This window comes from Poecilia reticulata, linkage group LG8, assembly GCF_000633615.1.
Source record: "Poecilia reticulata strain Guanapo linkage group LG8, Guppy_female_1.0+MT, whole genome shotgun sequence".
Classification (NCBI taxonomy): Eukaryota; Metazoa; Chordata; class Actinopteri; order Cyprinodontiformes; family Poeciliidae; genus Poecilia; species Poecilia reticulata.
The window spans coordinates 4,749,615-4,764,392 of NC_024338.1; the positions used below are offsets into that span (position 1 = coordinate 4,749,615).

General features: G+C 37.9%; 1 protein-coding gene across 4 annotated transcripts in view; it reads left to right on the top strand.

The window, feature by feature from the left end:
- The first annotated feature begins 6 nt into the window (after window positions 1-6).
- brsk1b (BR serine/threonine kinase 1b) overlaps window positions 7-14,778 on the top strand; it is a 27,913-nt gene continuing 13,141 nt past the window's right edge. For all 4 annotated transcript variants that reach the window (XM_008415261.2, XM_008415263.2, XM_017306436.1 and 1 more), the window contains exons 1-8: window positions 7-399; window positions 2,227-2,321; window positions 6,582-6,667; window positions 6,806-6,946; window positions 7,865-7,981; window positions 8,700-8,733; window positions 8,837-8,905; window positions 12,125-12,271. In XM_008415261.2, the coding sequence (XP_008413483.1) occupies window positions 312-399; window positions 2,227-2,321; window positions 6,582-6,667; window positions 6,806-6,946; window positions 7,865-7,981; window positions 8,700-8,733; window positions 8,837-8,905; window positions 12,125-12,271 (777 nt within the window). In that variant the 5' untranslated portion in view covers window positions 7-311. The remainder of the gene's footprint in view (window positions 400-2,226; window positions 2,322-6,581; window positions 6,668-6,805; window positions 6,947-7,864; window positions 7,982-8,699; window positions 8,734-8,836; window positions 8,906-12,124; window positions 12,272-14,778) is intronic.

The following is a 14,778-nucleotide window of genomic DNA, read 5'->3' on the forward strand; positions in this document are numbered from 1 at the left end:
TCCTGCTCCACTTTGGCCAACTATTAGCTGGATGCACACGTCATCTCTTCCCACCTCTCCATGTGGATGATGCTGCATTCCGCGCGGTGCTGAAAGGGAACTGCTTCTGGACCCGACCGCATGACAAGTTGAAGGGAGTAGCCTGCAGGGCACCCCCCCACCCCACACCTCTTCCCCGGCTTCGGATCACGACCACTTTAGTCTTTTTTTTTTCCCCTACGCGCGCGCGTGCGGCGCGCGTTGCGACGGTACGCACGTGATTTTGATCTGCCGTACAGTTTCGCGGGGGGTACAGTCGACTTTTGGCAAGAATGAGCAGCAAAGAGATCACGGTGGGCCAGTCCAGCCAGTACGTGGGGCCTTACCGGCTGGAGAAGACCCTCGGGAAGGGACAGACAGGTAGGGCCCAATTTAAATTCACCCATACAGCTAAAATCAGAGGCGGTGCAACGCTATGTGAGGCCCTGGGCAGAAATATTTGGGGGCCCATTACAGTCAGGCTCAATGCAAGTATTAAAGATATAATTTGATTCTTTGTTCACCAACCATTTTGATGTCAATTTCCAATTTAATGTTTTCATAAAGCCAACTAAACTCTGATTTAATTTGTATGTATTAACTATATAAATACATATGGGGTGGCTGTGGTTGTGTGGGCAGAGTGGTCGTCTTGCAATCAGTAGGTTGTAGGTTTRATTCCAGCWGCCTCATGTTGATGTGCTSTTGKGCCAACCCCAAATTGCCTACCGATCTGCATAAATGTGAGTGCAAATGGGTGAATGTGACTCCAGTGYAAAGTGCTTTGAGTGGTCAAAATGACTGAAAAAGCACTATATGTAAATTCAGTCCATTTATATCAAATAGGGATGTAATGAGAAGTCTGCTACAGGCTGATACCAGTTGACAATTTCTTTTGAGTCAGTCTGATTCTGGCGTTAACGAACATTTCCGAGGACTATTACGCATTTTCGCTCCACACTCTGCTGTGTGTTCATTRATAGAGGTAGTAGTTTTGAATCCAACTGAACATTTGAAAATAACAGAATCATCTCAATTTATATAGCAAAGCAAGAATCCATAACATTTATTTAATAAAATTGTTCATTGCAAATATGATTGAAGACCTGAATTGGTCTATGATCTGTTTGGTCGATTCAAGACCAAAATTTCTCACTGCACTGTGTTAAATGAACCAAACCTTTGAGCAACCTATTCTCCCACTCACCTGTGGGGGCGCTGCACCAAGAACCACTAAAGGACACAACATGAAAATCCCTCAAGAAGACACTGAGCGCAACTTCCTTCTTCATGAAATGTAAACAAAAAATGGAGTGGCGTCAAATTTTAGCGGTTGTTGGATTTCTCTTTTGTCTTTGGCAAAAGACCATAAGCCGTTTCTCTCGCTAGCGCTTTGGCTGTTCGTKTTGGCTGTATTTACCCATAATGCCCTGCGTTATAGTCCGCTTCCTGCTTTCTATACATATCTAAATATAAAAACAAAACTGATTTGTTACAGAGTTGATATTTTTAACGTTCAGAGATTTTTAAATCGTGTAGTAGAGATTAGCACAGCTAGCATAACGTCCTCTGTCTCTGTGTGTTTTCCCAGAGAAGATAGATCCTGCCRTAAGGCAGCCAACAATTTTTAAGTACATCATGGTCCACAAAAACTTTACAAAGGATTAAAAGATAACACATCACAATTTTACTATTTCCTGTTAGCTGTTATCTTTTTTGAAAGTATTCTTTCAAAAAAGATTACAGGGATTTACACGTTGATGTTTTAGCTGCAGATTCATCCTTTGATCAATGATCAAGTGTTCACTAAAGGAATTGTTGCATTTTAGGCAATGAAATGTTTAGTTTCTTATTTAAAAAATGTTTTTAATTGTTTTTGCATCACTTAATGCATTTCTAATGTTACATTAAAAAAGGCTTAAGTGGCTAAATGAAACATCTGTGGAATGTGTCAATTTTTTTCCAGATKAATCGATTAATCATCAGAATTGATTAATAAAATAATTGTTAGTTGCAGTCCTAGTTATGAGTTAAATTCTTGGATGCCAACCAGATTCATTTTAATGACACGTGTGGAGAAAGTCCTCCTGAATGAGTGGCTRTTATTTGAGCAGCGTTTGTAACATTGTCAGAAAAAAAAMCCCCAAATGTTCTGAATTATTCATGACTTTTTGCTTCCTTCCTGTTCCCCCTCTGTCTGCCTCTCAGGCCTGGTGAAGCTGGGTGTCCACTGCATAACGGGGCAGAAGGTGGCCATAAAGATCGTGAACAGAGAGAAGCTCTCCGARTCGGTTCTAATGAAGGTATGGCACCCGGTTTTGTTCGGGTTTCTGACTGAGATATTCACGTGTGTTTGTGTCTGTCGTAGTTTTCTGCAGAAGCAGCAAGAGGAGTGGTTAGTTATTTTGTGTCAGTAAAAAGCCTGTTGGTGCGTCTTGAGGCCGCTGAGTGTGTGGGCACTGCCTCTCTGCATTGAACAATAGGAGAGATTTCAGTCTGCTAATGAAGCCCTCTGATGAGAGCTGCTGCAGACAAAGTGGACTGAAATAAAACTTCTGCTCGACCCCGCCGTCTTTTCTGTGGCTGCGGGCAGAGAAGGGGGAGTGTTGTCTCACCCAGAACCTTTAGACTACGGCKGGACGATGTGGACTTCAGTGTTTGGTGATACTAATGTGATAAAAGTGAGCATAAGAACCATCTACAACCTTTTCTTTAGCAAACATAGCTCCACAAATGCAAATACAGCTCATGAAAAGCATTCCTATGTGTAATCTGCTTTTTGAGGACATGTAAAGAAGGGTGATTAGTATCACTAAAATGCTCGCAGTAACTGCATTTAACCATATTTTCAAATGTATTTATATGTATTCAGGATGCACGATCTACTTTTTTGACTTCTCMTACCGATACCTGAGGTTTAGTGTTGGCTGATGCCGATCCGATGCAGAAAAACAGCWGAGTTGATTTAAGATGTTTTTAAAACACTGAACTTCAATTTTATTTGATATYTCTGCATCAGCACAGAACACTTAAATACAACAATAGCTTCATATAAGTTTGGTCAAACATGTAAAAACAACACAACTTTAATTTGTTCAGTTTTCTTGTACAAATTAGGARCACAATTATTAGCAGAACAGCAGACATAGAATAATCAATAAAGGAACTGAAACTGACCGAGACAAAAAGTTTGGTCAAACGTGTAAAAATAAACTGCAACAAACCTTCTTTCAAATAGTTCAGAAAGGGCAATTTGAAATTCCAAATATAATGTAAAATAAATAATAAAGCATCCCGTGGCTCAGAGAACGAAGCCAAGAATTAGACTGAATAGATCTGACATTATGGATTGATAGCATCGTTACCAATACCTTATCTAGATTTTTTTTTTTCAATATCAAGAATGATGCAGATATTAATATTGGATCGGTGCATCTTTAATATTTATTGATACACCTTTACTGAGCAAACAGTGGAGAAAAAACACAGCAAGACTGACAGAACGTCACACCCTATGGAAGCTAGAKATTTAGCTTCCATAGAGTCTGACCTTCTGTTTGGATTTAATCTAAATCTCCATAGAAGATTTAGCCTCTGTGGAGARAAAAGAAAAGGTTAACAGTTGGAATAACATCAGTTAATGCAAAATTGGAGCGTAGCAGAAGAAGAAAGTGAGGAAAATTGGTCAGTTTGTCCTCCAGTAGCCTGAGCCTATAGCRTCATGGCTACAGAGCTAACTCAGGTTGAGCTAACTCCTTAGAATGAGACAAGAGAAAACCAGATGAACACATCAAATTCAAGTGAAATACTCTATTACATTTGTAATGTAACAAAAAGTAAAACGGTTGAAAGAGGAATGAACATTTTTGCTCTACCCTGTATTTCACACCGTGGCTCAGCCCCATGGAGCCTATTTAAAGGACAGGGAGCATTAGTGTTCAATACCCAATCCCTGAGTGTGGAGTGAAAATCAATGATGGGCCTCGTGTTCTCCTCTGAGGCAGACTCTTTCAGGGCATGTCACAGACAGCTGCCTGAGCTAATGCCATAAATGACTGGCTTTAGGAGTGAAATCAGTCATTTAAAACAATAAGTGTGAATATTTGTCAAAACTTTGAAATAATTGCTCTCTTTTGAGAGTTAAGGTTTTCTGCACACATCTGGATATGGATATTTTCAGAGTACTTCCGAGTTATAGTTGATATTTACTAAAGTGGAGTTTAGTAGGACTGCTAGGATCATCAATATTATCAATGATATCAGAGCTACAGCTTATCAGTGAAGTTCAGTTCACACCAATTTCAGCTAAATAATTCCACCATCCAGAATAMATTCAGAACCCATTAGGAAGTCTAAGCAAACACCATGWTGAGCCTTTTTATGGCAGGAGTTAGGTCAATGTTCTTATTGTAAAAAATCTACTCCATTTTTCTCATTCAGTTTTATTTTTTAGAAAATCCAGAAATGATAAGCAAAAGTGACACACTTTTTTTGTTAAATACCCCAAAAACCTGGCAACATAACCTCGGTAGAGTCTGGAAGATAASCAGAGAAACATGCTTAAACTGATCTTATAGGGAAAATTTGACTCGACGCTTTAACTAGACTTAACAGAGGAGTATCTTATTTATAGGAGTAATGTAACAAGGCTGCGATGAGGCTCTTGTTGAGATGTGGAGGAGGAGAGTTCAGAGCTGAGGGCAGGAGGAAGGCGACGATGAGGAGCTGGAGAGCAGCGATCTGTAGGGGTCAAGAGGTGAAACAGTGAAAAGCTCAGACAAACCATAACGAGAAAAATCATTTAACCAGGACAGGTAAGCATTAACTTCTATACAATGCCCTATATCTGTGTTTCCCAACCCTGGTCCTCAAGGCACACTGCCCTACATGTTTTAGGTATTTCTTTCCTTCAGCCCAGCTGATTTCAATCGATGACTGATTAACAGGCGTTTGTTGAACTGAAATCAGTTGAATCAGGCACACAGGGAAACCTCTAAAATATGTAATGTGCCTTAAGGACCAGGGTTGGGAAACACCGCCCTACATGTTCAGGCTCACCCCTGAAAAAGTTGAATAAAACGCCTTAAAATAAATGTATCATCTACTTCCACATCATGAAAGTACATATATTCAGTGAGACGAACATCGTCTCATTGTTTGTTTTCTGTAAAAATACCTTTTGGTAACCTCAACAATTCAGATTAAGAAAATATGACGGGAGAGTTTTGGGATTTTATGCTTAATATTTTTAGAAAGGCTGTAAAACTATTATTTTAGTAAGCAAGTAATATATCGATTATTCTGACAATTAAATGAGTAATTGAATAAAAAATTTTGTTAAAGTAAAATATTGGTAGCTAACTGCCATAACAGGAATATTAATATCAGAATTTATTATTGGCCCAAATTTTTATATTTGCTCATCCCTACAATTACTTTACTGTACTTTAAAAAATGAACCTGAAGCAATAATAGCTCACTTTTTAAGTTAACCTGGACAAAAATTATACAAAAATCTGAAGCTATAGTCAATTTAATAAGAAATCAGCAGGCTCACAAAGACACTTCTAAAAAATGTCTATGCTCCAGTTTATGTGTTCATCTTCAGCCAATTTAATAGATGATCTCTCACTTGGCAAAGACATTTAAAGCTTTTCTGTACATGTTAGCAACGGGATTTTGCACCTTGGGTCACACACAGAAACACATATGACAGCTGTACACACCAAGGTGCGCTTCACCACCCAGATGTTGTGATCGGGATGGTAGGAAAGTTAATTTCTGATTAGTCCATAAAGCTACACACAGCATCAGCGACAGCATGTATCAGCGTGAGTCTCTGCTCCACCTGTATGCATTCACCCTCCAAGCACTTCACCGTTTCCTGTAAACTTCATAGAGCTGATGCATTACATACAAAATGTTGGTGATTGGGTGAAATCAGATCACGCAATCGCTAACTTTTGCTCCAGTGAGCAAAAGTGTCTCAATAGTCGAGGATCCAGACCCTCGAGACAAAGTAAAGAGTAAAACAGATGGTAGATGGTTTCTACCGGACTAAGACAAAACAGGTCTTTGGATATCCAAAGACCTGTTTTGTCTTAGTCTGGTATAGATATAGTGAGGAAATTTCAAAGATCCATTTTCTTTGTGTGTTTGTGAAATATTACAGGGAAAGACTTATGTRTCAAAGCACTAAAACCACTGGTAGAGTTATTCAGAGGAATTGCACAGGGTACATAAGCAGTATCAGGTCGGATGGGGTTCTGTATCGATGGTGAACCCTGGCATTGGCTCTACAAGTCTTAGCTTCATGCTCACCCCACTGCTTGTCACTAATTATATCTGTTTTAAAATGACTGAGCTAACTAAAGACTATTCAGCATTGGAGAGCTCTGCATTTCGCTTTACCTCCTCTATAGACTTGCTTCTCTGCTCTTTAATCTCACGGTACACCAGGTGTACCTTTCTCCCCCGTCTGACATTTCCATCTCCATCATTTGTAACCTTCTCTTTTCTCTCATAACCTTTCTCCGTATCTCTCCCTCCCTCCTTCTGTGCAGGTGGAGAGAGAGATAGCTATTCTTAAACTAATAGAGCACCCTCATGTTCTGAAGCTCTATGATGTCTATGAAAATAACAAATACCTGTGAGTATCCTTGTGTCTGGATCTTTACTGCACTCTAAAAATAAGAGAACGCTGCATTGTTTGCCGTGTTTCTGTCTGAAATCGAGATGAACATCTGGAAGCAGAAAACAATTCCTTGTTTTAATTTTATTCCCTTAGGTATCTGGTGTTGGAGCATGTGTCTGGTGGAGAGTTGTTTGACTACTTGGTGAAGAAAGGCAGGCTGACTCCCAAAGAGGCCCGGAAATTCTTCAGACAAATCATCTCCGCCCTCGATTTCTGCCATAGTCATTCCATATGGTCTGTAAAAAGCTTGATTGATAAAACTCTAATTAAAGTAGCTGCAAATCATTAACAATGACATTAATGAGTATGCTGATGATATTGTGTGTCATCAGCATAACTGTAGTACTGTTAAAACATCCTGTAGTTTAAGCTAGGGGGGACATGTAGATATTGAATATAAGAGGACTAAGGACACAGCCTTGAGGAACACCACATGTGATCTGAGCCACATGACTGAAACAGAAAATGGCAACATCTATTTTTAGCTCATTTCCAACCCATTCCTGAAAACAGACAAGAGGACAATTATTTTCAGAAACATACATCATAATATATATATTGTAATAATCAAAATGACAAAGCATTTTTCAGAAAAAATGCTTTGTCATTTTTTAAGCACAAAACATTTTAGGAAAATGCTTTATTTTTCCTAACATCTTCCTGAACTAGGTGGAAACATGTACTAGTCAATAAGTAATATCGTGTTTCTTTTCTTTTTTTTCTGATATCTTATATTTAATATTTTTTACAGTCAATACGTTTTTACATGCAGTTTATAGGAGATATGAAACAAGAGGAAATCTGTTTTTTCTTCAAAGATGTAAATGTATAGTGTTTTTGTTTAATGACTTTTATTTTTACATTTGCATTTTAATTTATGGTATTTATTCATTTGTGTGCTACGTTTGTAATCCTTTTTTTAAATGTATTTATTTTTTTACGTAAACAATATATCATTTATCATCAGCAGCAGCTATAAATGTGTATATAATTCAAATGTCAAGTGGTTTCATATGTGAATTAGAACATGCTTAATATAGTTTTTGTGAGCCAAAGGTGCTTTTATGAGCTCAAATGTGTGTAATCTTATGACATATGATGTCACATAACATTATTTTTCACATAGCGTTATTTTTTTCTGGGTGTTTTTAGTCACAGAGACCTGAAGCCAGAGAATCTTCTCCTGGATGAGAAGAACAACATTAGGATAGCAGACTTTGGCATGGCCTCACTTCAAGTTGGAGACAGTCTGCTGGAGACCAGCTGTGGGTAAGCAGAAACGGCAGGTTTCTTTTTAACACTCAGGTCTTTATTTATTTATTCAAATCAAAGGGGAAAAATAAGGAATCATTTGATTAGGAAATATTCTAAAATGAAAAATAAAAATCTTTCCACTAGGTGCTTTATTGCACTTCCTCAGGCTTTAATGCTTCACTCATGAAAACAATATTTCATCTCAGAGTTTCCAACATATAGCAGCTAAAAGATCAGCTCTTTGTCTACTTTGCAGTATTTCCATGAAATTAAAATCACACGTGAATAAATCTGTTCACACAATAAGTTATTAAAAAAACGTGCCACAAAATTTGCAAATCTGGTTTAGATTAGCACATTTCAGGCTTTTCCCATTGATATTTTTCCCCACTTGAATTTTATCCATAACAATGAGCCCTTTTTTTATATATTATTATTATTTCCTGAAGCCAAAACTTTCACAAAATAATTTTGAAATACCTTTGAACGTGTCTCACCTCTCTAACAGGAGAAGTTACACAATTACTTGTATTGTTTATTAAGAGCTTAAAGTTTTGAAACCATCCAGGCATCAGAAGAAATGAGAATCTAAGATAAAAAATTAGGAAGAATTTTCTGCTTTAACGTTTGGTTTTCTGTTGAATTTAGAATCAAGTGTTGTTCTGTTTCACTCTAACGCTGAGAGGGTTAGAGTGAAACTGTTAAGAACTTTTTTCCTGTTCTCTCCTCATAGGTCTCCTCATTATGCCTGCCCAGAGGTCATTAGGGTAAGTTATTTCTCTCCTAGTGTGTATTTTCTGAATGAGTGTGTGAGTGAGTGAGTGTGTGTGTGTGTTTGGATGTTCATTGCTGTCCCGCTGTGTGTTTCAGGGAGAGAGGTACGATGGTCGCAGGGCTGATGTTTGGAGCTGTGGAGTTATTCTGTTTGCTCTGCTTGTGGTAAGGAGTCATATTTTGTTCTTAAAATGTTGGATTTTCAAATTACAGTTAAAATAGTTTCTTATGGTATTTCCTTAAACTGATTAAGAAAAGAATCTTGAAACTCTGCATGTTGTTAATTCTTTAAACAGTCTTCTCTGTAGTGTCATGATCGTCTGGAGTTTGAGTTTATTTTTTTTTAATTTCCTTTTTTTTTGTATATGTGATATTCCTAGTGTTCCTCATCATCACACACCCCACATGTCATTAATCAACTTCCTTGCATTAAAACCACCAGTTTTCAACTATTTGTTGTCAGATCCTGCTGCTCACAAGCTTGTTCTCTGTTTTCAAACCTGTTCCTCTCACACATTGCATTAAGTTTCCTTCTCCTCAACACATTTTCTGTGTTGACATTTAGAAAATAAATTTGCTTACTGGAAACATGCCAATTTCAAAAAAACTTGTTTTTCCAATAAAAAGTTTGGTGCTAGGATGATGTGCTCTTTTTTTGTGTTTTTTTGACTGTATCAAAGTTGGTTTATTTCCCAAAACAGCAATGAAAAAATTTTTTTTCCGTATCACACGAGTCACATGATCAACAAATGGATGTTGCCACTGATACAAGCCACAAAGAAGAAGACAACAGGAAGTTGTTGGAGGATCATCGTGTGGCATGTTTTTTAATGACTTATTGTGTGAACAGATTTATTCACGTGTGATTTTTATTTAATGGAAATACTACAAAGATTTGCACCCTAGGCTCAGTGAATTAAGAACTAAAATGCAAAGTGCTGTGTTCCAAAGTTTTCAATCTCATTTGAAGGATTCACTTTGAATGTTGGAAGTTGGCTTGTGAGTCTATCTTTCATATTCTCGGTAGCAATAACTAAAACTTCGATTTTGTCCTGATTTAGCTGAGGGAAATTCAGGATAATCCATCACTTAATATCTGAAGTACAGTTCAAAGGTGCATATCTATGAAAATGAATCCCATATCTCCTGATGACACCAGCCAATGGCAGCGTATCAACAATAAAAACAAGTAGGCCCTAAACGTGAGCCTTGTGGAACACTCCAGTTTACTTCAGAACATCCTAATAAACAGTTTCTTATACTGACAAAGATTTTACCATCATTCCGCTGTGGCAGACATACTAGAATGTCAGGCCAGAGCGATCTTCCAGTTGACATTTTTAAAACTCCTTACATCTGTATACAACTAGAAYGTGCTGTGATCCTGACAATGAGCTGAGGAAGAACTAGAGGAATTTTTTTTGACCCATGCAAAGCTAAAACGTAGCATTGCAGTTGTTTTCAACGCTACGTGCCAGTTCTGCCAATGGGATCGGCTGATGGGACGGTACCAGTCAGAGTCAAACGAGCGTCTCCACCGCGTTTTACTTAATCATGGATTGATTTCATGAAGAGCCAATGCCGCACTGCAGAGGTTAGAGGGCTATMGGAACTGTTGCTACAGGAATAAAACCAGTCGGGGAATCTTAAGTGATTGATGTTGTGCAGAGGCGAAGCAAGTTTATTTATAAAGCTCCGCTCATACACAGGGCAGTTTAAGATGCTTTCCTGAAGCAGGTCTGTAGACTGAAAGGCTAATTACCAAATAAGGCAGGAAACTGTTGAAGGAATTGCATTAAAACTGACGCAATAGTTAAAAAGAAAGCGCAAATTTGAAGCAAATGAATCCAGATGAGCTGCTAAAACAAGGTTTTAAATTTGTCAGAAAAGCTTCGGTAAACAAAATGATAATTTCAATCTCAATTTAAAGGAGTCACCACTTTCTGCTTGTCTCGTTTTCAGGGAGTTCTGCTTCGTTGAGTGTCTTGTAGCTTAATAATATTTTTAACTATATGCTCTGCAGAAGCAAGGAACTGGTGTAAAACTGGTGTGACATGTTCCAGCTTCCTGGTGTTGCTCAAGGGTCTTTCGGTAGTGTTTTGGTTGAGCCGAAGCTGATTTTATTTCATGTCAGTTCAGTTAACTTTATTTATTCTGTATGGCTCCAGTTCCAAACATAGCTTGTCTCAGTGCACTGTACAAAGCAAACAGACCCGATTTGAATACAGAAATATACAGTAAATTCAATAATAGAGAGCTAACCCTGCATTTCATTTGACAGTAGTTCTAATACAGTGCAGTCAATGGATCTTAAATTTAACAACCTACTTAAAAGAGAAGCATGCATCTTTTTGGTGCCCCTTTATTCAAGCACTTTTAAATTTACTTGATTACAAGATATTTGCTGTGGGCTAATTTTGCAATAGTTTCTGTGGGTGTTTCAGTCTGTAGCCATAGCTACACTTAAATTTCTGGTTGGCTCTGCAGCTATTAGGATCTTTGAGTCTGGTTGTGTGCTAATTTGTAGCTTAACATTTGTTATAGCTAAACAATGACTTATGTTTAGACTTACTTACTTAAAAGTGTGTCATCAGCATTGTATGGGTAAGTGATGATACATTGTCTGAACCAGACGGATTATATAGACAGTAAATAAAAGTGGCTCGAGAATACAGCCCTGAGGAACACCAGCTACCTAAAAGACTAAACAAAAAACAACCAAAGTCAATGTTTTTTATAGTTAGCTTTGCCATGACATGACATGCTAGCTGCATGAAACTTTACTTTACTCTATGTTCCACAAGTGGAGGGTGAAACATTTTATTTTTGTGTTTAGGCTACTAATTAGGTTACTTGTTTAAAAATTATATCCAGAATTGCTCTAGATGTCTGTCAGTCACAGTCTACTCTGAGGTCTTATTGAATTGTAGAAAAACCTTACAAATATTTTCATAAATTTGGAATGGAAAGCCATTTCATATTTACTTGATAACTGCTTAAATTGTTAACCTGAACTGAGTTCCTAAAATCACAATTGCCTGTGTTGAAATAAATGCATCATGTCTATTATATCAGCTTTTCTCTAACAGTGGAGTCACTTTGGATCATAGTCATCGGTCCCAGTTCTATTAGCAAGGGATAAAAATTGATACCAGATTGCCAAAAGCTGTTTTCCATTTATGGCAGTAAATGCTGATGTCATCACGCCCAAAATTGTTTTATCAATTGCATCTGATCAATATGTTTGCCATTCATAGTGAGAAATCTGTGCCAGAATAAAATCTGCTTCAGGACATTATAGAGCATTTATACAGACACAACTAACAGCAAAGTGATGCGTAAATCAGATCCGATCATGTTTTTTTTCAACCTGTCCCGTGTCAGGGTGCCTTGCCTTTTGACCACGACAACCTGCGGCAGCTTCTGGAGAAGGTGAAGAGCGGCGTTTTCCACATGCCCCACTTCATACCGCCTGACTGCCAAGCTTTGCTGAAAGGGATGATAGAAGTCAACCCTGATAAACGACTCACGGTAAGAAGTCAGAACTCAAGACAAGCAGACAGAAAACAAGGAAACTGAAGCAGTGAATCTGGAAAAATCAGAATTGACCGCAATATATCATGACCTCGTTTTGGTTCATTATTATTAGAAAAAGGATTGTTAGAACATCCTTTACCTATATGATTGTTTGCAAAAGTTAGTAAATTAATTGAATACATAGGCCTGTCACAATAACAAATTTTGCTGGACAATAAATTGTCTCAGAAATTATTGGGATAAATGATAATATTGCTGTTAGGTCTGTTGCGATAAGCAATTAACCAAGTAACTGCATGATAAATCAAAATAAGCTCAATAATTTCATTTTAATGATTCATATTTTTTGAATTGCAATTTTGTTTACAGAGACATCATAACCCATTTCATTTACACTTTTGATCTTGTGGTTTTTATTTCTGTTTTTTTTTTTCATTGGTTTTGGTTGTTGCGTTTTATCTTTTAGTTCCAGTATTAAGTGGACATTAAAGTTTATTGGTCTTTGAGAGGGTGAACTTGCATTATTATGTCATTATTGATATAATACTCAAAAAGGTCACAAAACAACAATATTTTCGTTTATCGAAATAATTATTGGGACAATGTATCATCCAGCAAAATGTATCGCGACAGGTCTAGTGGATGATTTGAGACCATTTTCAAGTCATATATTGATAATGGCATATTGATGCAAGGTTGCTCTCTCAAAGACCAATACATTAGGTGAAAACTAAGCAAAATGTGAATGAATCAAATCATTTGGAAGTACATTTTACTGAACCATGGTACCTTCCAAAGTATTCACACCCTCAAACACAGATTTTACCATTTAAAAACATCCCAGATTGCTTTTTAAAGTATGGGATGGTTTCTTCACGTTTTTTGTCTTTTTTTCTGCTCTGGCGTCTTGTTCCTGGTGTTCTCATGATGTTTCAAATTTTGTTACATTGCAAGTACAAACTGCAGTGCATTCACTGGGTTTTTATGTGAGGCAAACCAACACAGCAACATAACAACATAAAAGTAAAATGCAAAAAATGTTCAAAATAACTTTGGAGGAGCTGCAGGTGGATGATCTGTTGGAAGAGTAGCAACAGGGAAGCCTTTTGAAAGGAAGTTTGCCTCGTGTAGGGACACAGTAAACATCTGGATCATCTGGATTCTTTTTTTCTTTTAAACTCCATTTAGATTGTGTGCAATGAATAAGTGTGTTTTCCTTCTGGCGAAAAGTCAAAAGCGTTACCTGAAAAGGCAAAAGCATCTGACTTTATGCTGCATGTTGAGGATGAAGGAGGCGTTTACAGGGTGGAGGGAGAGAGTAGAGAACATGCAGCCCCCAGGCTTTGCTTTAAGATGGGATGTAAATGAAAGCTGACACGAGACCTTACCGAGAGAGGAAGAAGAAGAGACAAGTTGGTCCACAGATAGAGCAGAGCGGAGTAGAATGGAGGGACCTCGGGTGCTGCTGAAGGGCAGGAACATGGTCCTTCCTGACAGGACTGGCCTTTGGTTTGATGTCAGGCAGCTAAAGAATGTTGGTGGTTTGGAACAAGAAGTTCTATWAAAAGGTTCATCTCAGTAAATCAGGATAGAAGTTTGGTTGATTTTGATATGTGCAGCTGAAGAAAACCCAAAAACTCAGTTTCTCGCTCAATTTGAACCAGAGACGCACTGATCCGATATTAATATCGGTACYACAACCCATATTGAAAAACATTCTAGACTGGGTATTGGTGACACTGTGCCTGATCCATAAGGGCGGATCTATTCAGTCTAGTGCTATGCTTCATACTCTGATGTCAGGCTTTATCATTTATTTTACATTATATTTAGAATTCCTGAGTTAGCAAATAAATATGTAATTCACTACATTTATGTCTGTGTTTAAAAGAAACACATTTTAAATGTATTTAAAATGTTCAGCTGTTTTTCTGTATCGGATCGGTATTGGCCGATATTAAGCCTCTGATATTGGTATCGGAAGTGAAAAAAGTGGATTGGTGCCTCCCTAATTTGAACCTTACATCAAACCTATAAAACATTACTTTTAAGGCAGAACTATAAACCTACTGCTGCTTCTCCCACACATTTTTCTTCCACTCAACCTCTTGTTGATAWGCCTACATATAGCAGTCTGTAAGCAGGCRACTTCAAAAACCTTTTGTCGCTTACGCTCCCACCCTGTCATTACGGATGCCATAAAATTAGCATTTCTGGATTTAAAATTGTTTTTATTAGCTGTAATTTGTCTCATTTTGGCTGCTGCTGTTGGTGAACATGCGACAGAGTGGCTACCTGTCCAGGATGTACCCGCCTCTCGCCCGGAACAGTGGCTGGATAAAGGCACCAGCAACCCTCCCAATCCCACTAGGGACAAGGGTGTACAGAAAATGGATGGATGAATGAATGGATGGATGGATGGATGGATGGATGGATGGATGGATGGATGGATGGATGGATGGATGGATGGATGGATGGATGGATGGATGGATGGATGGATG